The sequence below is a fragment of the Balaenoptera acutorostrata genome, chromosome 9 (assembly GCF_949987535.1).
Source record: "Balaenoptera acutorostrata chromosome 9, mBalAcu1.1, whole genome shotgun sequence".
In the NCBI taxonomy this organism is placed as follows: Eukaryota; Metazoa; Chordata; class Mammalia; order Artiodactyla; family Balaenopteridae; genus Balaenoptera; species Balaenoptera acutorostrata.
In genome coordinates this window covers 53,695,746-53,723,075 of record NC_080072.1, presented here as the reverse complement: position 1 = coordinate 53,723,075, position 27,330 = coordinate 53,695,746, and the positions used below count along the sequence as shown (strand labels likewise).

Here is a 27,330-nt window from a genome sequence, read left to right as displayed (position 1 = left end):
GAGGCCCAGGAGAGCCCTGCCCAGCCTATCATGGAAGCCTTGACCTTTGGACTCTCAAAAGTGACAAGTCCAAACCCCCCACCCCATATATACCCTCATCACCCGAGGGAGTTCTTCTTTCATCAGCTGGAAAGGGCTAGTTTAAAGAACCCCAAGTCAAGGGAGCTGAAGCAGATCTGGAACTCCGACCTTCCCCCTCACCTCCCTGCCCCTCACCAGCCGCCTCTGGTCAAGTGACCAGGCTGTCAACTAGCTTCTCCAGGATAAGGTTTCAGGTCAGCCAGAGTGTATAAAGACAGGTGCCAAGCCAGAGGCTGCAGGGACGACAGCAAATGACAGAGGGGTGATCAGGTCCCTGCTGCCATCTCCTGGGATGGAGCCCTAAGGAGCCTTAAAGAGACCCTATGCTTCCCCCACTTTGGCTGGACTCACAGGTAAGACCCCACTCTCCACCCCACCTTCCTCCTCCATGTTCTCCCCTCGCGGCAGCCTACAGAGAGCAGCCAGGAGCTGTCAGGGGGTCGCTAACCATAGCAGGACAGAGCCGGTAGAGGTGGAGTCAAGATGAGGGCACGGCAGCCCTGATGAGGGCACTGTGGAGGGGCTGGGGCTCCACCCCAACTCCTGTGTCACTCACCCAGGACTCACTTCCCCCTTGCCCTGCTGGCTGCCTCTGCTGTGATTTTGCAAATCCCCATAGATAAAGAGGTGGCTTTCTCCTCAGTCTGGCCCAGAGTCCCCAGGATTCCCCCAGAGCATAAAGCCCTTTCCCCAGGAGGCCCCCCTCCTGAGTAGGGGGGGCACCCCAGCTCTGCTCAGACGGCTTCCTCAGCGGGGATGCAGTAGAGGCTTTGCCAGGAGGGTGGAGTCAGGCAGCGTATCTCAGAAAAGGGGCTTCTGATCCCTGCTTCAGAGCCACCACGGAGAACTTGTTTCTAATGCAGATTCCCAGGCCCAAGCTCAGACCTGAATCTCCAGGGCTGAGGGCCAAGAATCCACTCTGTAAACAAGCAGCTCAGGGATCCTGAGCTCTCCCTGAAGTCTGAGACTCTGGGTGGTGGAACAGGAACAGGTGCTAGACAGACCTGTGCTCTAATCCCAGCTCCATCCCATTAGCCTTATGATTAGCTGAAGCCCTCAAAGCCCCAGAGCCCTTGTTTATGCGGACAATCATAGCAGCTACCTTGTATGCCTTATAAAGGGGTTGAATTAGTCAATGCCTGTAAAGCCCTCAGCACGGTGCCTGGTGCAGGAAGCACTCAGCAGATGTTAATGGGGCACCACGACTCTGGGCGTGCAGGCTGAAATGCCCCATCCCTCACATGCCCCAGCAGAGCACAGGAAGGAGGGTCTGTTCTACGCTTCACCTTTGCCAGTGGGAAAGTTCTTCTGGCTGCTAGGGCTCCCTGGGTACCAATCCAGGAGGCTGGAGTAAAGGGGGAAGGAGGTTAAGGAGCACTGGCCTCAGGGCCCCTGCCTGTGCCCACCATCGTGGCCTCCCCCCTGCCCTGCCCACACTTGATCAGTGACAGTCTAGAGCCCTCCCCACCTGAGTCCACGCCCGTCCACTCCACCTCCCGTGGCGGGCTCAGGACAGCCTCTGGAATAGGCTCCAGCTTCACCCTTGGCCGCTGCTCTTGACCAAGTTCAGGCTCCAACACCTCTTGCTGCACCATCCCTTCAACCTCACTTGTCTCTGAGCCTCCAGTTGCTCCCTTCCAGTCCATCCTTGACACCTGCACCAGCCCGATCCAAACACAGGTCTCATGGTGTCATTTCTCAACTTGAAGACACCAACCAGTCCCTGTTTTCGCTAGATTAAGTACAGCTGTGGCATTTGAGGCCCTCCACCAAAGAACACTGTGGGCATCTCAGATCTTGTTGCCCATTTCCCCACCTCAGCAAGTGGGGTCCCTTGGTCACCTGGTCCTCCCTGGACCCCTCTGGCCCTGGGCCGTCCCTGTACCAGGCTGCACAGAGAACCAAAATAAGTAGCCCCAGTCCCTGCCTTGGGACCACCCCCCCCCCCCCATCTAGGCAGGAAACCATTGCAGTTAATGAGTTAATTCTAGGGACTTCCCTGGCAGTCCAGTGGTTAAGACTCCACGCTTCCACTGCAGGCGGCACAGGTTCGATCCCTGGGTGGGCAACTAAAATCCCGCATGCCGTGCAGCGTGGCCAAAAAAAAGAAAACAGAGCTAATTCTAAAGAAGGTGTGGGACAGAGGCAGTTGAGGACAAAGGAGGTTCAGAAGGGAAGCCGTGCCTGATGGTTCAGCCCCTCTGGCCAGAGGACACAGGCTCTCCCTGGGACATGGACCCAGCCCATGAGGCAAAGCCCACGAAGTGCTCCCTGCAGGGCCTGGCCCATCGCAAACACTCCATGCCAGGGGCCCATGGCAGGGAATGCACTGAGTCACACAGCCCTGGGGGGATCCCACCTCTGCTCCTCAGTTCCTAACTCTGAAGTGGAATTAAGATACCTAACTTGCAGGACTCTTCTATTAGAGCCTGGGTGGCCACCAAGGTTTTGAAAAAGGGACACTTGTACAACCAGCCAGAGACACTAGAGAAAACACCTCCCAAGGGCCTCCCCGCCCCGAGAGTCGGGCCCTCAGATTCCTGAAGCCGAGGTGCCCAGCAGCACAGCTCCTGTCAGAGGAGGGGAAAGGCCAGGGCTTGAGGGAAGGGAGGCTGACAGGATGCAGGCACTGGCAGCTGTTCCCACACACAACCAGGCACCTTCATTCCAGCCCCAGACAGAGGAGCCAGAGCCTCCCTGCCGGGACTGAGCCTGCCTGGCAGCTGCTGGGCTTCTGCAGGCCAAGGGGAAGGAGGACAGTGTCCCCCCCGCACACCTGCAGTGCTGTCCCCTGAGCCAGGCTCAGCTCCACGCCAGCCTCCCGAGGGGCCAGATCCTCCTTGGACCTTCTCAGGGAGGCAGCACAGAAAGGCAGGCAGACGGGCTGTGGGAGGAGCATTGCAGAGGGAGCCTGAGGCCTGACTGCGTGCCGTGCACCGGTCTCAGCCTCCCTGGGCACATTTTCTCCCTCTGCCAAGCTGGACACAGATGCCTACCCACCCAGCCCTCCTCGCCAAGCTCTTGTTCTATGTGCTTAGCACTTAATTCCCCAGAGAGGGGTTTTGCATGTAATTTAAAGGGCTTTGAATGCCCTCAACAAAAAAGCAAGACGGTGGATATCCACCCTACCACATCCACTGGGGCCCCTGAGTGGAAGGAACGGTGAAGGGGGCCTTATTGCCACCACAAGAACCTGGCTGGAGTTCTGTGAATTTGAGGAAGTCTCTTTCCATCTTAAGCCTCTCTTTTCTCACCTGTTAAATGGATTTAAATGCTGTCCTGGCCTCTTTCCAGGGCTGTTTCAAGCCCAGTAGAGCAGAGTGAACCAGGCTCTGACACTGGTGCCTGGTAACACTGAGCAAGCCAACACCTCTGAGCCTCCATTTGCTCATCCAAACGCAGGGAGAGGAGGGGAAGCTACCTCTCAGGAAAGCTGTGAGAATTCAGTGAGATTGCATGTAAAGCTCCACTGCAAGAGCCTCACGCCCCACAGCCATTCCCTCCTCCTACCCTAAGCGGTGCCCTGGACTCTCGCACAAGCGCACGCCCTTCCCTGCACCTGGAACCCCCCTCCCACTTCTCCAGCTGCTGAAATTCTGCCCACCTTTCAAGGCCCTCCTCCCACCCCCCACCATGAAACTGTCCTAATTCCACCTCACAAACAAGAGAGAGGGTTTCTCCCTCCTTTGGGTCCCTTCCTGATGGTTCCTTCCTTCCAACATTGATCCAGCCCATCTTGCACTGCAGTTATGTGTGGGTGTGTCTAATGCCCCCACAAGACTCCTTGAGAGCTCCCTACGGGCAGGTCACACAGACTGTTTTTACTCATCTCCAGATTTCCTGGAGCGCCAAGCACATAACTTAGCATGAGCTGGGTCTTAGGGAGGTCCATAGGCCACGACAAGGACTTTGGACTTTGTTCTGAATAACTAGGAGGGGCGAGGGCGGTTGGAGAGCTTTAAAACAGGGGAGTGACATGATCTGAATTATGCTTGGACACTAGGTTAGGTCCCCATCCAGAAAATCTCCTCCTGCATTTGCTGTCCAGGCCTAACATTCCAGAATCGGTGCACAATTCCCTTTATGACTCAGTAACCGTCAAAATGCATACAATCCTTATATGTAAGCTATATCTCAATTTTAAAAGTTTTAAAAATAAAAATAAAATGTTAAGTGCAATTTCATGCTGGGAGAGATCAAAATAAAAGCACCTCCTTCCCCGGGGCAGTATTCAAAAGTTGTCCCTCCACACTATGACCCAGGCTTCCAGACTGGGATGCAGTGGCTGGTGAGCTCCCATCTCAACCCATCCTCCATCTCACCTCCTTCGTTCCCTTTGGATAATTCTACACCTATCTGTGTTCCTGAATGTAAGCTCCTTGGGGACAAGGGCCAAACATGATTCATTCCATATTTTTCCTTCCCTAGTACCTGCCATAGTGGTCAAGAAATAGCTGATCATTAAGATAGTCACTTACACCTTAGCATGAATTAGAAACATCAGCTCCTTCTTAAGAACAGACTTTTCTAGGGAAAGGCGACAGCAAGCATAAGAGTCCAGGGAGCCATGTGGGTTGAAGAGACAGGACAGGGAGAACCAGAGTTGTAGACCACAGTCCTGAAAGAAGCCTCAAGTGGTCACCCCTATCTTTTGGAATCCATTCCACCACGGGTGAATAGGTAATATATCATTCCCATTTACCCAAGAGAGGTTAAATAATGTATCTAATGTCCCTCACCCATTAGTAAGCCATGAAGACAGGGCAGGAACTCAGGTTTCCTCACCACAGGACCAGAGTTTTTCCATTACTGTAGAGAAGGGGGCACACACTCTGCCCACTTAACAGTTAACTCTGTGGGACTGGCCCTGGCTCCAGGGGTGACAATGCTGAAGGGTCCAGGATCCCAGCACACTGGGGGGCGCCGAGTGTGTGAGTTGGGGTGCCCATGGGTATGAACTGCTAAGAGATGGCATCAGCACCAAAGGCCTGTGCCAGCTTCCCAAGGTAACCAAGGCTAAACCAGGACCCTCATGTACACATGCCCCTGGTCCACCAGCAGTAAGATGGGTACAGGCACAAGTGCACACCTGGGGGCAGGGAGGGGGCACAGTCCCCCTCAGAGCCCTGGGGAGGCCAAGCAGCAGAGGGGCCCAGGGTCAGTCACCGCCCCCCCTACCCCGTCCCTCCACAGCAGAACACCAGCCCGGGAGTCCTACAGTGTCGGGAGGAAACATCTCTAGTCACAGGCTAAATGTCTTTAGTGACAGAGAAGCAATCACAGGCTGAGAAGGACTGTGTTTGTTTTAAGTAAAGAAGAGTACATTCAGGCAGGCTTGGAGGAAACAACAACTACAACCCCGCATCCAAGATGGCTAGCAATTTAACTGAGCCACGAGGCACATTTATTTTGTCGATTTGGGACGGCAGGGCCTAAAGTGATGAGACTTGGCAGGCTCTCTCTGCATACACCTCAGGGAGCAGGGCTTCCCCAGGAAGCAGCCTGAGGCTGGGGAAGGAGAACGGGGTTGGGGGGTTGCCTGTCCCTGCCTGAGCCTTTATACAGTGAAGACCCACCTCCAACCGGGAGGGGAGAGGGGGCAGGGTGAGGATGGCAAGAGATAAGGGAGGAAAGTGACCTGTTCGTATAAGTCAAATCCACACAGCTAAGCACAGCCATGCACAGGCTTTTCCCTTATAAACACCCTCCTGATGCTGAGGGGGGCCTGGGGACGGGTCCAGAGGGCATGGGTTCTATCCCCTCCTCTGGCCTGTCTCCTGCAGCCTCCTCCATGCACTGAAGCCCAGGGCTGTGCAGCAGCCTCTCTCCTTGGACCTCCGCTGGGCCCTGGAGGGACTGGGCAGAGCCCCTGGGACCATGGTTGGACTGAAGCCTTCAGAGGTGCCTCCCACAACGGCTGTGAAGTTCCTGGGGGCGGGCACAGCGGCCTGCTTTGCTGACCTCCTCACCTTCCCACTGGACACGGCCAAGGTCCGCCTGCAGGTAGGCGCCCTTTGGCCGAGGGTCATTATTCCCATCAGCGGAGGGGCTGAGTTCTCCACCGGGGCACCTGCAGTGTCTGCTCGCTCGCTCTTCCTCACAGCGGACCCTGAGCAGGCCACTCACCCCACTGCCCACGACCCTGCCTCGCCACCTCCCCATCGCCATCACCCAAGACCAAAAGATCTTAATTCCTTGGCAGGACATGCCAGGGCCCTTCATGGCCTTGCCCTGCTTTGTAAGCCAAAAAGTGAGAAGTAGAAGTAAGGAATTACTGGGTGAGCTTGGGCAAGCCACTGACAACTTGTACCAAGAAAAACAAACCACCCTCTGTTTTCCCTGAGGATCCAACACCACACTGTGTACAACAGTTTGTGGGCTGGAAACTGCTATGCAAAACTGTCACTTTTACTGGGATGTGACGCTGTGATCATGCTTGTTCCGAGGTCCAGCCCCAAGCAGGCCCCCGTGCACACAGCCCCGTCCACCCCCCACCCAGCTCCTCACACCGCTGTGGGGTGTCCCTCAGATCCAGGGGGAGAACCAGGTGGCCCGGAGCGCACAGTACCGCGGGGTGCTGGGCACCATCCTGACCATGGTGCGCACCGAGGGCCCCCGCAGCCCCTACAAAGGGCTGGTCGCCGGCCTGCAGCGCCAGATGAGCTTCGCCTCCGTCCGCATCGGCCTCTACGACTCCGTCAAGCAGTTCTACACCCCCAAGGGATCGGACCGTGAGTGCCGAGGGGGTGGGTGGAAGCAGAATCTAGGCTGTGGGTCAGAAGACCAGGGCAGTGCAGACTCAGAGGCAGAGCTGGGGCGTGAGAAGTTGGTAACATGCCCATGAGGAGACTCTGAGCCTCCGTTAAGGAGGCTCTGGAACCTTGGCCCAAGAGAGGAAGGCATCGAGCAGGGGAAGCCCCCAGAGATCAGCATCAGGCCCAGAGAGGTGCTGGGTGGCAGAACACTGGCCCACTCACTCTCCTCCCCTCCAGACTCCAGCATCACTACCCGGATTTTGGCGGGCTGCACCACCGGGGCCATGGCAGTGACCTGTGCCCAGCCCACGGATGTGGTGAAGATCCGATTTCAGGCCAGCGTGCAAGCTGGGCCCGGGAGCAATAGGAAGTACAGCGGGACAATGGATGCCTACAGGACCATCGCTAGGGAGGAAGGGGTTCGGGGCCTGTGGAAAGGTAGGTCTGGACTCCAGGTTCAGGGGGTCTTGGGCAGTGATTTCCCTACCCTAGGGCTGGAGCAGGGAACTGGGCAAGGGGGGAGCTCCCAGCACGTGTATTCCAGCGACTCTAAAGGAACATCCCCACCATTGCAACATCCCAGCTGACCCACCACCCTGCCCCAAATTCAGTTCAGTTTGCCAACTCTTCACCACGCGCAGGACTGTGAGGGAGAGAGAAATGAATAGAAGACATCCTCGTGGTTCTCACAGTCACACAGAGGAGAGGGGACATGTCAAGGAGCAGCCATTCCACAGGGCAGGATGTGCTGGGTTCACGTGGAGGGGCAGGGCCGGAGGCAGGAGAGGCCATGTGGGCTGGGGGTTGGGGCAGGGGGAGGTGACGCACAATCTGGGCCTCAAAGGCTCAGCCGGCTCCCAGTGTGCAGAGAGGGAGGGAAGGGCCTCCCCAGCAAAGGCCTATGAGGGTGACTGCAGGGCATGGAGAAGAAACAGAGGCCACTGGGGGAAGCAGCCATGAGGAGGGGGCTTCCTTGGGAACAAGGCTTTAGGGTTCCCTACGTGTCTGAGTGGTGGCCACCTTGACAAATGCTGTTGTCTCTCCCACGTGCGGCCGGGGCTCACGTGAATCTTGCAGAGGAAACAGTGACCCAGTGAAGGTTAAAGGCAGGACACCTGGGTCACAGCCTCACTTGCTGTGTGCCTTCCTGGAGCCTGGCCCTCATCTGTGAAACCAGGAGGTGGTCTTGACGCTCTCCAAGGGCCCTGCCAGGGCTACATCCTGTCATTGTTCCAAGAGCCCAGCCTCCCTCTCCCAAAGAAAGGCTTCCTTTTCTGGCTCTAGCCAGGTCTCAGGAAGGCATATTTTAATTTTGATGGATATTGCAGATTATCCTCTGAAATGTGGCCCAAACAAACAGAAGAGGGCCTCTCTGTTTTTTGTCTCTAAGATGGACACGGATAACCTGAGAGTTTAAACATCAGAAAGGAAAGTATGGAATCTGCCCACCTGAGGTGGGCTCCTCTGAGACCTCTGGAATGGGGCACCATGTCCCCCCACCTGGGGCCTGGGGCCTTGCAGCCAGGGGGTCCACTTCTCCTCTTCCCCACTCATCAGCCCCACCCCCTCCCTGACAGGAACTCTGCCCAACATCACGAGGAATGCCATCATCAACTGTGCTGAGATGGTGACCTACGACGTCATCAAGGAGAAGCTGCTAGACTACCACCTGCTCACCGGTGAGGCCCTGGGCTCCAGGCAGACGGCCCTCCCATAGCAGAGAGGGAACCCGGGACTCCAGAGAGTGGGCACCACCCACAGGCAACTGGGCTTTAGAAAGAGTAGAGGGAGGTGCAGTGCCCAGCAAGAAGTGCCCAGTACATCATTATGAGGAGTAGGAAAGAACCCCGGACAGGAGGCCAGAGACCTGGCTTCCAGCCCCGTGCCACCTCTCCCCGTGCACCTTTAAGCAAGGGTCACCTTCTCTGACTAGTTTCCTCCAACTAGGTGGTTGGACTGGATTACCTTCCAACTCTGGGACAGCCCAGTTCTGTTTTACATGTCCTTACCAAGAGGTCCGCCCTGGGCACTGTGAGAGATTTGGAAAACACTATCCTTACACTCAGGGAGTTCACAATTTCATGAGGGACAAACAATGGACACATATGAAACAGAAAGCAAGGGCACTCCTCATCTCACAGCCCAATATTTGCTCTTCCCTAACCTGCGACAGACAACTTCCCCTGCCACTTCATCTCTGCCTTTGGAGCTGGCTTCTGTGCCACAGTGGTGGCCTCCCCAGTGGATGTGGTGAAGACCCGGTATATGAACTCACCCCCAGGCCACTACCGCAGCCCCTTCGACTGTATGCTGAAGATGGTGACCCAGGAGGGCCCCACAGCCTTCTATAAGGGGTGAGCCTCCCCTCCTGCTGCCAGTGCTCCCTTTTAGAGAAGCAGGCCTCCCTCCCCACCTCCCTTCCTTCCCCCCATGTGGATTGTGTCTGCCATGGGTCCACCTGGAAACACACTGGTGAACAGCACAGGTGCAAATGCCGCAAAGGACAAATATAAAGACCTACGGAAATGATTTTTAGAAAGAGTGGACCAGATCTGATTTGGAGAGTCAGGGAGGCTTATCCGAAAAAAAGGTGTCTAGGCATAGGTCAAAGTGCCATCCCCAAACGTCCTGGGCAGGGGAGGAGGAGGGAAAGGTGGTTGGTAATCCTGAGACTTTTCCCTGACCCACTGCCATCACTGTGGATCACCACAATCAGCAGCCCAAGTGCCCAATGTGCTTCATGTTTTCTTGCTTCTCTGCCTTGGCATTTACTGTTCCCTCTGCATGCAATGCCTTTCCTGCGCCATCCACATGCTCTACATCTTAGCTGTCCTTCAAGACTAGTTCAAATGCCACCTCCTCCCTAACACTCTCAGGTGTAAATTTTCCCCCTCTGTGAGCTTCAGCGATACTTCCTCCACACCATTTTTATGGGATCTACCACTTCCTACTTTGTATCAATATTATAGCATTTGAAAGTTTAAATTATCCCCCATGCTAGAGTGCAGGCTCCTTGCAGCCAAGGACTGTGGCTTATACAGTTGACCCTTGAACAATGAGAGGGTTAGGGGCATGGACCCCATACAGTTGAAAATACGTGGACAATTTATAGTCGGCCCTCCATACATGAGGTTCCTCCGTTGCCATGGTTCCCCAATATCCCTGGTTCCACATCCACAGATTCAACCAACCACGGATCCAACCAACTGCAGATCATACAGTACTGTAGTATTTAATATTGAAAAAAGATCTGTGTATAAGTGGACCCTCACGGTTCAAACCTGTGTTGTTCAAGGGTCAACTGTATACATCTTCCACATCCCAGAGTCCCCAGCACCAAGGCAACACTCTATAGTGTAGTTATCAACAATCATCATGACTGCTAAGTCCCTAAGTATGAGGCCTTTTGCTAAGCACTTCACAAATATTATCTCACTCCCATGAACTGGGCCGTGTTCTCCACATTTACTGGGGAAGAGACTGAGACTCAGAAAGGTCATGGAACTTGTCCCAGCTCACAAAGTTTGAACGGCAGAGCCACAGCTCAAACCCTGACCATCAGATACCATCCACATTGTCCGTCCCACGCTAAGCTCTTTGCTTGGCCCTCTTACCTCCACCACTGAAGATAGTCTTCTAGCGCCCAGCGTTAGATTGGGCCCAACAAGCAACCACGTTCTCGACCCTGGGATGACGTCACAAAACTGAGTTCCAGCTGACAGTTCTTTGCCTGTAAGTGCCTCCATCATTTCACTCTTCAGCTGTGGCCACTTGTCTCGGTTTGTACTTTCACTTGGCAAACATTCACTGAGCATCTTGCGGGTGCTGGGCCCTGTGCTGTGCTTCCTTTGAAGAGCAGCCAACCAGTAAGGGACATTTATTGAGGATTTACTAATACCGAGCCCGGTGCTATGTGCTGTACCTTAACTCATTTAATCCTCTCGACAACTCTGTGCGGTAGGTGGTGTTGTCCTCATGTTACAAGTAAGTAAGCCGAGGCTGAGAAAGATTAAGTTCAAGAAGCTGGTCCAGCTAGGATGTGAATCCAGGTCTAACGCCATAGTGCACATTCGTTGTCCCCGTGCTATACGCCCTGTGAGGGGCCCAGGCTGAGGGTTCAGGAGAGGCCTTGGTGGGAGGTTCTGGTGCCCAAGCTGAGTCCCACGGAGCCAAGAGCGAACAGCCCGGCAAGGAGAGAAGGAGATATTCCAAGCAGAAGGAGCAACATGGGCAAAGCTGTGGGAGGAAGCGTCTGGCAGGAGCTGAGGACCAGGAGGGGATTAGCAGAGAGAGAGGCTGAAGAAGAGCGGGGGCCGGGCCGCTCCCCGAGTCTGCGAAGCACAGCCGAGGGGGAGCTCTCGCCCAGCCGCGCTACCTACCTCAGCACTGGCAGGCTCTCCGCAGAGTAGTTAAATTTGGTGTCACGTTGTTTTCGCCCTGGGGGGCCTCCAGCTGGAGGCCAGGGTCTCCGCAGGGGTGGCCACTCAGCTTGTAAATGAGCCCAGAAACACCCAGCAGCAGAGTGGAGTCAGGTGGTTTTAACTGAGCTACTTAACCTCGGTTTCTTAAGAGAAAAAACTGGTAACAATCATAGCTACCTGATAGAACTGTGAGAATTAACTGCCTGACACAGTAACATGGCTCAAAATGTTAGTTTTCTTTCCTTTCCCAACTCCAGCTTCTGCCTAAATTCCTTCAGCAGAGAAGAAAATGACTGAACAATCTCAGAAAATGCTCGTGACGAACAGAAGGCTGGTCCTGTGGCACCAGCGCCGAGGGGGGAGCACATAGATCCATGCGGGACTCAAGTCCACCCACCTGACCATGTGGTTGTTTCTCTCATCAGATTTACACCCTCCTTTTTGCGTCTGGGAGCCTGGAATGTGGTGATGTTCGTCACCTACGAGCAACTGAAACGGGCCTTGATGAAAGTCCAGATGCTACGGGAATCTCCGTTTTGACTAAGACAAGGCCACTTGGTACTTAACTAGGACAAAACCAGTTAAGGATGGAATAAAGCAGCGGGTCCACACACACAAGGACGTAGACCCACACATGTTTACAGAACTGTTTACTTGCTGCTGACTCAAGAAATAGAAGAGGAGGAAGGACTGTGGTCTTCAGTGCTTTGTCTTAAGAATACCTTTGTTTTGCACTGACAAAATGGAAAATAAATTACATTAATTTGTGAAACCCATCAGGTTGGATGCCTAACATTTAGGCAAGGAAAAACAGATCCATTTGGATAAAACGGAAGTTTGCAAACTTACGTCCCCTGAAAAATCTGATTAGACAATGAATTATAAACAGGAAAGGGACAGGAGTGGCATGTGATTCACTTGGAAATCAGCTAAGGAGTCTAGAGGGGCACCGCCAAAGCAACACAAAGCTTTTGACTGCAGCCTTCGGTTAGCCATGGATCATCAGCTATATTTGTAGCGTGCCTGCTGTGTAAAACCCACTGGGATTCCAGGAAACGTGAGAAGAAAAGGAGAAAACCTAGAACCTGTGTCAAGAGAGCACTGCTGAGCCAGTGTGAGGCTTAGACCCATAAATGTTTGCTGATGACACTGGAGAATCAAGAGGGCAGCCTCAGTCTTCTTTCCGGTAAAATGAGAGTAATAATCCCTTTCCTCCTACCTCACTTGGGGTGTTTATGAGGATCAAGTGAGAAGCTGGGCAAGAAAGTACATTATAAAAGCAAAAGCTCTGTACAAATGTAAATATAAGGACCATGCCTTGGGAAAGATTTTGTCAGTCAGTGAGGAAGTGCCAGGGAAGAAGTTTTTGAAAGTCACAGTGGTCTAGAGGTGAGACCAAAGGAACCAGGGGTTCGGGGGCCAGGGGTGACAGAGAATGATGTGCAGCTGCGGGAGCCCCCCACTCCCTGCTGGACTGTGAGGCACCTTGAAGGGTGTGGAGTTTTGGGACAAAGAGATAAATACTGGGCTGAGAGCCTAAAGTACCAGGACTCAGAATTTTTGGAAAATTACTATGACTCAATAAAGGAATTCACACCTTGAGTGTGGGAATGAGAATAGCCACTTTTCTGCCTTCTCTTTCTTGGATGGAATCACCCTTTCTCACTTCAGGCTTCCTGTGTCAGCGCTGGGCCACACCTGGCCCACACACATACACTGCCTTCTGCCCTTCTGCAGGCTGGTTGCTCTGTCGTTTAGGGGTTCGGCTCCTCCATCTGTAAAAGGCAGGCTTGAACCAGATAACCTCCTTCTGAACTTAACTGGCCGTATCTCACATTGATAACTGGGACCCAGAATGCCAGACTTTCTGCTTCTTAGCAGCCTGTGTAGCTCTGATGACAGAACTGGGTTCAAACCACACACACACACACACACACAACTATTAGCAACCTAACCATGGGGAATCCTTGCACCTCAGAGTCCTACAGAGAAGTGGGAATGACAATCCTCACTTTGCAGGAGGTGCTCAGTGATGTCATCCTTCCTTCCCTACTCTGATTCCTCTGCACCCTGGGGAAAAACGAACATCCACTTTCCGAAATCAGCACTTTCCTAAATCTAAATCATAATTTTAGAGCATCTACATATACGAAGTGGAAAGTCCAAGCAAAAGCAGAAAAATAAAAATTATTTTGATTTAATGTCTGGTTCGGCTTTCAAATAAAAGCTATATTTAAAACTTTCTCTTTCTTTTGACTTGACGGCATGTGCAAATCATTTTTAAACACTTGGTCTTGATTTGTAAGTTCCTAGAGGCCAAGCACTATGCCTTCCATGAGTTTCTATGTAGCAATATTAACCCATCATCTATCCAGAGTATACTATTCAGATGATGCTGCTGAAAGAGAGGGGATAAATGCTTCCGAGAGATATTTTGATTGAGATCAGAAGCCTAGTGACCTCCAACTTCAGGCTTTTGGGAGAGGGAAAACAAGATTGGTGGGAGGTCTTCTGAGGTTTTTCTGGGCAAAATACTAGATCTCTTTCCCCACTTCTTAAAGGCAGAGATTGAACCAAATGACCTAAGACTAAAGTTCTGTGATTCTAAGAACTAAGAGCTTCCTCCAAGCCACAGGCATTCCCTTCCTAGTCCTGCCTCCCAATTTCTGCCACCAGGAAGCCAGGGATGCAAACTCCTGAGGTCAGATCACCAGCTGAGGCCAATACCCATTCCCTCACTGCACCCTCACAGACACCTACCTCCATCAAGTCATTCAAAATGTTACTGAACCAAACTTGAATCCTCCCGCCCACACACAGTAAAGCTGATCTACTGACACTGGGTTGTGGTGAAGGAAAGTATAGCACTTATTGCAGGGCACCAAGCAAGGAGTTCAGGAAAGCTAGTACTCAAAACATGCGAACTCCCTAATGGTTTTTGTTTTGTTTTGTTTGTTTTTGGCTGGGTAGAGTCTTAGTTGTGACACGCTGGATCTTTCGTCGCAGCACACAGGCTTCTCTCTAGTTGTGGTGCACGGGCTTGTCTTTAGTTGTGGCACACAGGCTCGGTAGTTGCAGTGCATGGGCTCTCTAGCTGCAGCACGCGGGCTTAGTTTCCCTGTGGCATGTGGGATCTTAGTTCCCCGACCAAGGATCGAACCCGCATCCCCTGCATTAGAAGGCGGACTCTTAACCACCAGGGACCACTAGGGAAGTTCCCCCCCCCCACCAGGTATTGAACCAGTGCCCCCTGCAGTGGAAGCACAGAGTCTTACCCACTAGACCACCAGGGAAGTCCCAGCAAAGCATTTTTAAAGGCAAAGTGAGAGAGGGGCATCCCAGGGTCTGTGAACAGCTTGTGCACAATTCTCTGATTGGTTGATGGTGAGGTAACAGGACGATGTCACAGGGGTAACATTATCAATCCTTAGGCGCCAGTAGGTCTGGGGGCTATGGGCTCATCATCATCAAGTAGTTAATTTCTTCCATTTGGTGGGAGTTTTAACAACTGTAAAACTACTCAGGAAATGTGCATCAGATACGATTATCTAGGTACTTCACAGAGGAGCTAAAGCAGAGACTATAGGAGAGGGGTCTGTCCCAGGAAGGCCCCATAGGGTCCTGCTGGGTTATAGAAAGAAATCTGCTTTTTCACAAACTCTTCTAGTATATCAGGAAAAATGAGATAGTTTGACCCCTGACTCAGTCACATTGGTGACATAGTGGATTATCGACTTCACAGAAATCTTATTAGTAAAAGTAATATTTTTAAAGAAATATTTTATTCAGGAGGAATGAATGTTAAGTAAGGAAATATAATTATACCTCTATAGATGAGTTAATTTGTGTCAGGACACTCTGAAAACTACAGAGCGCTATACAAACCAAAGTATTCATTGTGCATACATCGTTAGCCACACATTGTACAAGGTGCTGAGGTGAACGAGGCCCGTCCTGCCTTCAGGGAGTTCACTGGGGTGGTGGATGGTGGGGCAGGAGAGACAACGATACAGTGTGATGAGAGCCACCGTACGGAAATGCACAAGGCACTCGAGAGCAGAAACCCAGATGAAGGACACCTGACCTGGTTTGGGGCCCAGGAAGCTTCTTTGCAGGGGACACCTAAAGGACAAATAGGAGTTATCCTAGCAAAAGAGGGGAAAGTCATTCTAGGTAGAGGGAATGGCTTGTACAAAGGCCTAGAAAGAAGCAAGAACAAGGGGCATTCAAGTATTGCCAGCTATCAGCATGGCTAGGTTGCAGACTAAAGGGAAGCAGTGAGAGAGACGGGGATAAAGAGGAAAACAGGGGCCCTGAAAGGCTGGAGAAGCCACATATTATGGACTGAATATTTGTGCCCCCAAAATTCATATGTTGAAGCCCCAGCACGCAATGTGATGGTATTTGGAGTGTGGGCCTTTGAGAGGTAATTAGGTTTAGATGAGGTCATAAGGGTAGCACCCCCATGATGGGATTAGCGTCCTTATAAGAAGAGGAAGAAAGACCAGAGTGCTCTCTCTCCACCATGTGAGGACACAGTGAGAAGGCTGTCTGCATGTCAGGAAGAAGGCCCCCACCAGGATACCTAATGGATGGGCACCTTGATCTTACTTCCCAGCTTCCAGACCTTAATGAGAAATAAACTCCTGTTGCTAAAGCCCCCAGGTCTGTGATATATTGTTATGGCAGCCTGAGCTAAGACACCACATTAAGGAGTCTGGAGTATTCTGAGGGTAATGTGGAGCCACTGAAGTGTTTTAAATACGGATGACTGACTGCAGTGCAGAGAATGAATCAGTGGAGTGGACTCTGGTCATAGGAAGATGAAGCTGTTGTCATAACCCAGACAAGAGTATTGGAAGTGGGAGTTGAGTGAATAGAATAGTAATAAAATCAATAGAAGATTCCATCTGGAAGGAGTAGTGAGAAAAAAGGACAGTGCTCACATGTTCTAAGTAACTTAGAAATACCCTCAGTAATAGTCCCAGCAAATCATTTTTTGGCCTCTGAACCAAACCACTTGGGTAGTAGCAGACTCACCATCTCCAGCTCTGCCTAGGAGAGAGTTTTCTGATAATGAATCAAAGGCACAGATCTTGTAGCATTTATTGCTTTGCCGACTTCTGTTATTTGTTAAACATATGCTGGGTCTGACATACATAGGGGACTAAGGTGCCCCTCCGACAGGCTCCCACAACCCTGGTCACACTGTGCCCACCTGTCTGATGGTCACACTAGCCTATAAGTTCCTTGCAGGCATGAACAGGGTATTGTTTACATCTGTATCCCTCGCCCTTAGTAGACTGCCTGGAATATTGCAAACTTAATGAGTGAATGAATGAATGTTTTAATTTTTAAAAATTGTAATAAAAGTCACATAACATAAAATTTACCATCTTAACTATTTTTATGTGTTCAGTGACATTAAGTTCATTTATAATGTCGTGCAATCATCCAACCCGAGAACTCGTTTCATCTTGCAAAACCGAAATTCCATACCCATGAAACAATAACTCCCCATTTCCCTCTCCCAGGAAGCCCCTGGCAACCACCATTATACATTTTGTCTCTCAATTTTACTGTTCTAGGTACCTCATATAAGTGGAATCATATAGAATTTATCTTTTTGCAACTGGCTTATTTCACTTAGCATAATGTCCTCAAGGTTCATCATATAGCATGTGTCAGAATTTCCTTCTTTTAAAAGGATGAAAAATATTCCATTTTATATATATATATATCTGTATGCCACATTTCGCTTATCCATTCTTCCATCAATGGATATACTTAGGTTGTGTTTACCTTTTGGCTATTGTGAATAATGCTGCTATGAACATCGGTGTACAAATATCTCTCCAAGACCCTGCTTTCCATTATTTTGGGTGTATACCCAGAAGTGGAATTGCTGGATCAATTGCTGGATCATTCTGTTTTTTAATTTTTGAGGGACTGCCATACTGTTTTCCATGGCAGCTGTACCACTCTACATTCCCACCAAGAGTGCACAGTGTTCCAATTTCTCCACATCCTCACCAACACTTATTTTCCATTTTAAAAGATAACCATCCTAATGAGTGTGAAGTGGTATCTCGTGGTTTTTTGTTTTTTTTTTTATAAATTTATTTATTTATATATATATATATTTTTTAATTTTTGGCTGCCTTGGGTCTTCGTTGCTGCGCACAGTCTTTCTCTAGTTGTGGTGAGCGGGGTTTTCTCTTGTTGCGGAGCACGGGCTCTAGGCACGCGGGCTTCAGTAGTTGTGGCACGTGGGCTCAGTAGTTGTGGCTCGTGGGCTCTGGAGTGCAGGCTCAGTAGTTGTGGCACACGGGCTTAGTTGCCCTGCGGCATGTGGGATCTTCCCGGACCAGGGCTCGAACCCGTATCCCCTGCATTGGCAGGCGAATTCTTAACCACTGCGCCACCAGGGAAGTCCTATCTCGTGGTTTTGATTTGCATTTCCCTGATGATTAGTGATATTGAGCATCTTTTCATTTGCTTATTGGCCATCTGTATATCTTCCTTGGAGAAATGTCGATTCAAGTCCTTTGCCCAACTTTGAATTGGGTTTTTGTTGTTGTTTCTGAGTTTTAGTAGTCCTCTATATATTCTGGATATTAACCTCTTATGAGATATGTGATTTGCAAATATTTTCTACCATTCTGTAGGTTGTCTTTTTGTAGACAATCTTTCTGTAGGTTGGATACTCTGTCGATTGTATCCTTTGATGCACAAAAGTTTTTAATTTTCATGAGCTCCAATTTGTCTCTGTTTTCTTTTTTTTTTTAATTAATTAATTTATTTATTTATTTTTGGCTGCGTTGGGTCTTCATTGCTGTGCACGGCCTTTCTCTAGTTGTGGCGAGCGGGGGCTACTCTTCATTTCGGTGCACAGGCTTCTCATTGCGGTGGCTTCTCTTGTTGCAGAGCACAGGCTCTAGGCACACGGGCTTCAGTAGTTGCGGCACGCGGGCTCAGTAGTTGTGGCTCGCGGGCTCTAGAGCACAGGCTCAGTAGTTGTGGCGCACGGACTTAGTTGCTCTGTGGCATGTGGGATCTTCCCGGACCAGGGCTCGAACCCGTGTTCCCTGCATTGGCAGGTGGATTCTTAACCACCGTGCCACCAGGGAAGTCCCTGTCTATGTTTTCTTTTGTTGCCTGTGCCTTCGGCATCACATTTAAGAAATCATTGCCAAATATAATGGTATGAAGCTTTTTATCCTGTGTTTTCTTCTAAGAGTTTTATAGGTTTTTTGGGTTTGTGGTTGTTTTTTGGTCACGAGGCATGAGGAATTTCCCCAACCAGGGATCAAACCCGTGCCCCCTGCATTAGAAGCGCAGAGTCTTAACCATTGGACCACCAGGGAAGTCCATATAGTTCTCTAGATCTTATATTTAGGTGTTTGATCCATTTTGAGTTAATTTGTGTGTATGATGTTAGGTAAGGATCCAAGTTCTCTCTAAAATAAATAAATTTTTAAGAGCTAAAGAAAACCCCTTCCTAAAATAGAGCTTTGCCTTTGAGAGCAAAAAACAATGAATAATCTATTTTGGCAGAGGGGGTGGGGATCTCTTGAGTATTCAAATATACATCTCAATTCATGTCAATGGAATGAGTATGAACCTTGTAACAAAAACCAAAGTTAGAATCCCAGTTCTGATACTTATTAGCTATGTGACATGGGTCAAATTCTTGGTCTCCTTAAGCCCCAGTTTATTTACCTATAAAACATGGGTAATAATTTGACAGAGAGCAAAAATCCACAGCTTGGGCTTCCCTGGTGGCGCAGTGGTTGAGAATCTGCCTGCCGATGCAGGGGACACGGGTTCGAGCCCTGGTCTGGGAAGATCCCACATGCCGCGGAGCGACTAAGCCCGTGCGCCACAACCACTGAGCCTGCGCGTCTGGAGCCTGTGCTCCGCAACAAGAGAGGCCGCGACAGTGAGAGGCCCGCGCACCGCGATGAAGAGTGGCCCCCGCTCGCCGCAACTAGAGAAAGCCCTCGCACAGAAACGAAGACCCAACACAGCCAAAAAATAAATATAAATAAATAAATAAATTAAAAAAAAAAAAAAAATCCACAGCTTTGTCCACTAGAAGTGGTAAACTTTGTAGGAAACAAACTGGATTCCTCATGCATTGTTGGTGGAAATGTAAGATGGTAGAGCCACTTTGGAAATTTTTGAATTTTTTAAAATATTAAATATATATTTACCATCTGATCCAGCCATCCTACTTTTAGGTATTTACCCAAGAGAAATGAAATCATATGTCCACACAAAGATTTGTACATGAATGTCAATAACAGCATTATTCATAATAGCCCCAAACTGGAAATATGTAATCCAAATGTCCATCAACTGGTGAATACACACAAAATGTTCTATATCACTGTGATGGAATACTACTCAGCAATAAAAAAGGACCAGACTGCTGATTCATGCATCAACATGGATGAACCTCAAAAAACATTATGTTAAGTGAAAGAAGCCAGACACCAAAGACTACATTGCACTTATATGAAAATTTTAGAAAATGCAAAGCTGTAGAGACAGAAAGTAGATCAGTGGTCATCCAGGGCTGAGGTGAGAGAAGGAAATGACTGCAAACAGACACAACACAACTTTTGGGGGTGATGGAAGTGTTTTAAGACTGGATTGTGGTCATTATTGCACAACTGTATAAATTTACTAAGAATTAATTAAATCATACACTTAGCAATGAGTGAATTGTATGGTATTTAAGTTGTACCTCAATAAGGCTATTAAAAGTGCAAAAGGTTATGACAGTTCATGGCAGTACTACTGTAACAGACAAAAATTGGACACAACTGAAATGTTCCATCAACAGTAAAGTGAATACGCTGGATATACTCATACAGTAGAGACTATACAGCAATGATAATTAAAGATCTACAACTTCATGTAACTTGGCTGAATCTCACAAATTTAATGTTGAGTGAAAGACAGAAAATAGTACAATTCCATGTATATGATGTTTAAGAACAGGCAAAACAAATATTTGATGTTAAAAATCATTATAGGGGGCTTCCCTGGTGGCGCAGTGGTTGAGAATCTGCCTGCCAATGCAGGGGACACGGGTTCGAGCCCTGGTCTGGGAAGATCCCACATGCCACGGAGCAAATGGGCCCGTGAGCCACAATTACTGAGCCTGCGCGTCTGGAGCCTGTGCTCCGCAACAAGAGAGGCCGCGATGGTGAGAGGCCCGCGCACCGCGATGAAGAGTGGTCCCCACTTGCCGCAACTAGAGAAAGCCCTCGCACAGAAACGAAGACTCAACACAGTCATAAATAAATAAATAAATAAATAAATAAATAAATAAATAAACAAACGAACGTGAATTTCAAAAAAAAAAAAAAAAAAGAAGTGGTTACTTAAAAAAAAAAAAAAAAATCATTATAGGGACTTCCCTGGTGGTCCAGTGGCTAAGACTCCACGCTCCCAATGCAGGGGGTCCAGGTTCAATCCCCGGTCAGGGAACTAGATCCCACGTGCTGCACCTAAAAAAAAAAAAAAAAAAAGATCCTGCATGCCACAACTAAAATCTGATGCAGCCAAATAAATAAATAAATATGTTTTAAAAAATCAGTATAGTAGTTATTCTCTGGGAAAATAGTGACTGAGAAGGGACATGAGAGGTTGTTTCTGCGGTGTTAATAATGTTTCTTTTTAAATTTTTTTAGCTTTATTGAAGAATAATTGACAAATAATGTTAATGTTTCTTGATGAGTGCAAATTATATAGAGGCAGTCACTATATGAAAGTTTATCAAGCTGTACACTTATGATTTGTGCACTGTTTAATAAGTATGTTATACTTCTATAAAAATTTTACTTAAAAGTGCACTCAGGGCTTCCCTGGTGGCGCAGTGGTTAAGAATCCACTTGCCAATGCAGGGGACCAGGTTCGAGCCCTGGTCGGGGAAGATCCCACATGCCGTGGAGCAACTAAGCCCATGCGCCACAACTACTGAGGCTGCGATCTAGAGCCCGCGAGCCACAACTAATGAAGCCTGCACACTTAGAGCCCGTGCTCTGCAACAAAGAGTAGCCCCCGCTCGCTGCAACTAGAGAAAGCATGTGCACAGTAACAAAGACACAACTCAGCCACAAATAAATAAAAGAAAATTAAAAAAAAAAAAAAGTGCACTCAACTTGAAGAAAGGACTACTGGTGATCTCCAAGAAGTGTGTGTGTGTGTGTGTGTGTGTGTGTCTGTATCTGTGTGTTTGTAGGGATGATGAGAGGTGCTAGCCACGTAAAGATCTGAGGAAAAGTGTTCCAGGAAAAGGGAACAAGCAGTCCACAGGTCCTATGGGAAGGAGCTTGGCATGTTCAGAGAACAGAAGAAAGACCTGTGTGGCTGGCGTAAAGTGAATGAAGAGATGAATGTGAGATCATTCATTTATTCATTCATCAGATATGTAAGAGTTGTGCCAGAAGCTGAGACATCAGAGGACAGCCAACTGTTCAGAAAGTTTGGCAGAGAAAGAAAGGAGAAAAAATAGCCACTGTAAAGAGTAGGAAAGTCCTGAGGGTATCTTTTAATTTATACACATACACACACACACACACACACACACACACACACACAGTAGAAGAAAGGAAAGATTGAAGATAGGAGGAAAGGTCCTAGAGAAAACAGAAGAGCATACAATAATGGGTACAGGCAGAAGGGATCACTCTGGAAAGGATATGGTAAACCTAGAAATAAAACAGAGTCACATAGGCAAGAATTTTGAAATGGAGAGAAGCAAAATGACGGCATTCTCCAATCCTTTCATTGAAATTTGAGGAACGGTCACATATGAGAGTAGATTAGTGAACCTGCATAATTATTTACAAGAATGATGATTTTAAAAGCTCTTTTTTCCTTAAAGTATAATTTAATGAAGAAACTGAGATCCTCTGATGCACCCCTGACACTGTTCTCTGCCGTGCTGAGCTGTCTGGAGCCCTCACCATGGGGCAGCCCGGGCATTCTAAAGTGTAAGGCACCAGGCCTCCAGCAGGCTCCCCACCAGCTGTCCCAGGGCCCTCGCACCATGGATAGGAAGTTCCACATCAGGCACAGCCACTCACGGAACAGGCTGCCCACCAACACGTGATAGGGTCTTGGAAATTCACAGAGGAAATACGCAAAGCAGATTGTCCTCTATATACCCCCAGTCAGTTATGATACAGAAATATAACTTAAATACGTCAAGAAAGATTGAATGCAAATACTTTGAGGAACTATTACAGTCGAGATTATTTCACGCTGTACATTTACCATTTATTGGGTATTATGCTAAAGGGTCTGAGGATAACACCATTATCTTATTATACTGAGATTATAGAGGACATTATGAACAATGAGAAAAGTTATGCTTTAGGAGTTCCCTGGTGGCCTAGTGGTTAGGATTGCGGGCTTTCACTGCTGTGGCCCAGGTTCAGTCCCTGGTCTGGGAACTGAAATCCCACAAGACGCCTGGCGTGGCCAAAAAAAAAGGTATGCTTCATTGCCCAATTTTATTAGGGCTGACTGTCTAAGTTTTCTTGGCATAAAAAGATAGCAGTACATTGATATTATGGGTCAGTGTAGATCATCAAACTTTTTCTTTTTGAAATTTGAGGAATGGTCACATCTTCTACCAATAAAGCTAGTGGAAACTGCCAAAGAGGCATGGTGAGTGGTATAGGCTGGTCAGATCTCAAAAATGACATAAAGATGTGCATTTTGCCTGAGAAATATACTCAACTCTCTGAATCCCTATATTACAATATGCTACATAGTTTATACAACAAAGGATTTATTTGAACGTGTCAATATCTGAATTTTATTCTCCTGAAGGTTTTGTAATGAATTGAGTTCAAGATGACTAGGTGAGTACTTTGAAACTTTATATTTCTTTCAATAGATGAGCATACTAATGTTGCAGAGCTTGCAAATGTCCTTGAGATAGACATACCACTGGCTAAGGATGTTTCCACGTATTGCTGTTTGGGCTTTGCTCCTAAGAAGAGATATAAGTAATAAATGTGCAGCAAGTACATTCATCAAGGTGCAATATTCCATCTGCAAAAAGATTTAAAAGTACTTTCCATCCACAAAAGATACTCTTTTTATTCAATATAAGATGGCAATGAAAGGGACTCCCCTGGTGGTCCGGCGGTAAAGAATCCACCTTCCAATGCAGGGGATGTGGGTTCGATCCCTGGTCGGGAAATTAAGATCCCATGTGCCGCAGGGCAACTAAACCCGCGCACCACAACAACTGAGCTCACACGCTTCAACGAGAGAGCCCACATGCCGCAAACTACAGAGCCCACGTGCCCTGGAGCCCGCGGGCCACAACTGGAGAGAGAAAACCTGCACGCCACAACTAGAGAGAAGCCTGTGCACTGCAACGGAAGATCCCGCGTGCCTCACCAAAGATCCCACGTGCCACAACTAGGACCCGATGCAACCAAAATAAATTAATTAATTTAATTAAATTTAAAAAAAAAGATGGCAAGGAAAGTAGGAGTCCTGAAACGAAGTTTTGTCAGCTCTGGTACTGATAGAAATAGTCAAGATCCAGCTGACACAGCCAGTATAAGCAATTTGGATCTGTCTACAGGACTCACAAAGCATATTGCTTTCCTATTTGACTGAACACTTTCCATTGTAATGATGAGAGATCTCGTACCAAAAGTTGGCAGACTTTCACGTAAGTCTCTGGACAGCTTCCTTACAGAACTAGAAAAGGTTCAAAACACTGATGAAGAAAAAGTGCAGACTGCAGAGATATTTTGATCAGGCACTCACTCTGAGAAACACCATACTGTCTCTGCATCATAATAATGATATAGTCACACAACTACATAGCCAGAACAATCAATTATGGTTTTCTTCTGAATCTCTTAAAAGGTGTGAGAGCCTTGTTGATTCGGACCCTGTGACTCACAGTAGAGTTCTAAACAAAATTACACATGGCTTGTTTCCATGGCTCTTCTCATTAATGAATACAGCCCATCAGCAATAGTACTCCTCAGAATATTAGACCAGTTATCCAGAAGCCACTGCTCAGAAGTCAGATCCCTATTTTTTTTACTGGCCAAAGGTAGAAGACTTCAAAAACCATCAGATATATTTCAGAGCTAATACTGAGTATTAATAATGTTTTGGAGTCATAATCCTGAAGTAATTCCTACTTCAGATTAGCTCAGATGTTAAATGACGGGATGAGAAAAACCTTTTTCATTTGATTAAAACAGAACTATAAGGAAAGTTTGCTGTATCAATATGGATGTTCATAAAACATTGAAAATATTAAGGAATAAAGTGGGCTTGCAGGGATTTCTGTGAATGTGTCACCATATCTAAGCTTCTAGTCAACGTGTAAACAGAAAACTTGATGATGCTTCTGATGAGAAAGGAGAACCTGATTTATCGTATTTAACTTCTGGCTCAGAGCAAATGAAGAATCCTGTGAAATGGTCACTGAGGAAGCAACAACGGATTCAACAACAAACACAACTCTGATGTTGCCACAACAAAAGTGACTGGCTTTCTCTTAAGCTGTGCTTTGAAATTCCACCATTTAGCTCTGAATTAAATGAGAAGTTTGTAGGAAAACTGCTACATACAACTTTTGCAGAGAAGAAAGCCTTCAAAGACTCTTGACATTCCAGCATAAAATACTCTCTACGTGTCCTTAACTTTGTTCACTCATTCAGGGAAGGTGCTTCAACACTGGATATTCACACTGAGGCCAGCTTTTTCAAGTCCACGTTACCATCTTATGCTGATACGGGAGTTCTACTTCTTGTAAATTAGAGATGCCATCATATCAGAATGGTTTAGAGTATCACCTTCCTCACTTCTCACTGCTAATCTTCATTTGCAGTAATTTAGTTACACCATTTGTTATTCACACTTGGTGTCTTTTTTTCTTTCTAAAAGTTAGCTTTATAGTGCCAGTCAAAAAAACTATTCTGCTGGTGCAGTATAACTCACACTTAATGATGTTAAAAGTGTGTTGTAGGGCTTCCCTGGTGGCACAGTGGTTAAGAATCCGCCTGCCAATGCAGGGGACACAGGTTAAAGTCCTGGTCCGGGAAGATACCACATGCCGCAGAGCAACTAAGCCCGTGTGCCACAACTACTGAGCCTGCGCTCTAGAGCCCGCGAGCCACAACTACTGAGACCTCGTGCCACAACTACTGAAGCCCGTGCGCCTAGAGCCCATGCTCCACAACAAGAGAAGCTACCGCAATGAGAAACCTGCGCATTGCAACGAAGAGTAGCCCCCGCTCGCCGCAACTAGAGAAAGCCCGCACGCAGCAGCGAAGACCCAACACAGCCAAAAATTAAATAAATAAAATAAATTAATTAATTAATTAATTTTTAAAAAAGTGTGTTGTATTGTAGTTTGGCAAACATTTAATTTTGTCTGGAGTCTTGCTCATTATAGCACATCCTAATGCAATGAAGAGCTCCTTTTTTTTTTTAATTGATCCCTAGGTTGTTTGTTTCTTTTTAACAAAGAACTTTTTAGCAATCAGCACTGTATTTTTATTTTAAGGCAAATCTACATTTCTGGGGTATTTTTGTTTTGTTTTTGTTTTTTGGGGGTTTTTTGGCCACAGCAAGCAGCATGCGGTATCTTAGCTCCCCGACCAGGGATTGAACCCAAGCTCCCAGCAGTGGAAGCATAGAGTCTTTTTTTTTTTTTTAATTGGGGTATAATTGTTTTACAATGTTGTGTTAGTTTCTACTGTACAGCAAAATGGAGTTTCCTGTGCTATACAGCAGGTTCTCATTATTTACCTATTTTATACATATTAGTTAGTGTATATATGTCATTCCCAATCTCCCAATTCAGCCCACCCTCCCTTTCCCCCCTTGGTGTCCATATATTTGTTCTCTACATCTGAGTCTCTATTTCTGCCTTGCAAACCGGTTAATCTGTACCATTTTTCTAGATTCCACATATATGCGTTAATATACGGTATTTGTTTTTCTCTTTCTGACTTACTTCACTCTGTATGACAGTCTCCAGGTCCATCCACGTCTCTACAAATGACCCAATTTTGTTCCTTTCTATGGCTGAGTAATATTCCATTATATATACGTACCACATCTTCTTTATCCGTTCATCTGTCGATGGGCATTTAGGTTGCTTCCATGACCTGGCTATTGTAAATAGTGTTGCAATGAACACTGAGATGCATGTGTCTTTTTTTTCTTTAATTAATTAATTTATTTATTTTATTTATTATTTATCTTTGGCTGCATTGGGTCTTCATTGCTGCGTGCAGGGTTTCTCTAGTTGTGGCAAGTGGGGGCTACTCTTCCTTGCCGTGCATGGGCTTCTCATTGCAGTGGCTTTTCTTGATGTGGAGCATGGGCTCTAGGCACGTGGGCTTCAGTAGTTGTGGCACTTGGGCTCAGTAGTTGTGGTGCACGGGCTTAGTTGCTCCGCAGCATGTGGGATCTTCCCGGACCAGGACTTTAACCTGTGTCCCCTGCACTGGCAGGTGGATTCTTAACCACTGCGCCACCAGGGAAGTCCGCATGTGTCTTTTTGAGTTATGGTTTTCTCTGGGTATATGCCCAGTAGTGGAATTGCTAGGTCATATGCTAATTCTATTTTTAGTTTTTTAAGGAACCTCCATACTGTTCTCCATAGTGGCTGTATCAATTTACATTCCCACCAACAGTGCAAGAGGGTTACCTTTTCTCCACACCCTCTCCAGCATTTATTGTTTGTAGATTTTTTAATGATGTCCATTCTGACCAGTGTGAGGTGATACCTCATTGTACTTTTGATTTGCACTTCTCTAATAATTAGTGATGTTGAGCATCTTTTCATGCATCTCTTGGCCATCTGTATGTCTTCTTTGGAGAAATGTCTATTTAGGTCTTCTGCCCTTTTTTTCTTTTTTTTCCATATATTTATTTATTTATTTATTTTTAGCCGCATCAGGTCTTCGTTGCTGGGCGCGGTCTTTCTCTAGTGGTGGTGAGTGAGGGCTACTCTTCGTTGTGGCGCACGGGTTTCTCATTGTGGTGGCTTCTCTTGTGGC

The 27,330-nt window shown here is 47.8% G+C and overlaps 1 protein-coding gene and 1 pseudogene across 1 annotated transcript; both read left to right on the top strand.

Moving 5' to 3' along the window:
* Nucleotides 1–351: 351 nt before the first annotated feature.
* On the top strand, nucleotides 352–11,797 carry UCP3 (uncoupling protein 3). Its single transcript, XM_007173719.3, has 7 exons — nucleotides 352–434; nucleotides 5,865–6,084; nucleotides 6,611–6,812; nucleotides 7,074–7,274; nucleotides 8,414–8,515; nucleotides 9,010–9,190; nucleotides 11,683–11,797. Exons 2-7 carry the CDS (start codon nucleotides 5,959–5,961, stop codon nucleotides 11,795–11,797), a joined length of 927 nt encoding a protein of 308 aa, XP_007173781.2. The 5' UTR covers nucleotides 352–434; nucleotides 5,865–5,958.
* A 3,497-nt stretch (nucleotides 11,798–15,294) lies between these two features.
* Nucleotides 15,295–25,151, top strand: LOC114236677 (protein FAM91A1-like; annotated as a pseudogene).
* The last annotated feature ends 2,179 nt before the right edge of the window (nucleotides 25,152–27,330 follow it).

Coding starts and splice junctions, on each gene's coding strand:
- UCP3 (XM_007173719.3), top strand. CDS start 5,959: ATGGTTGGACTGAAGCCTTCAGAGGTGCCTCCCACAACGGCTGTGAAG. Junction 6,085..6,610: donor CGGCCAAGGTCCGCCTGCAG/GTAGGCGCCCTT, acceptor GGTGTCCCTCAG/ATCCAGGGGGAGAACCAGGT. Junction 9,191..11,682: donor CCCACAGCCTTCTATAAGGG/GTGAGCCTCCCC, acceptor TTCTCTCATCAG/ATTTACACCCTCCTTTTTGC.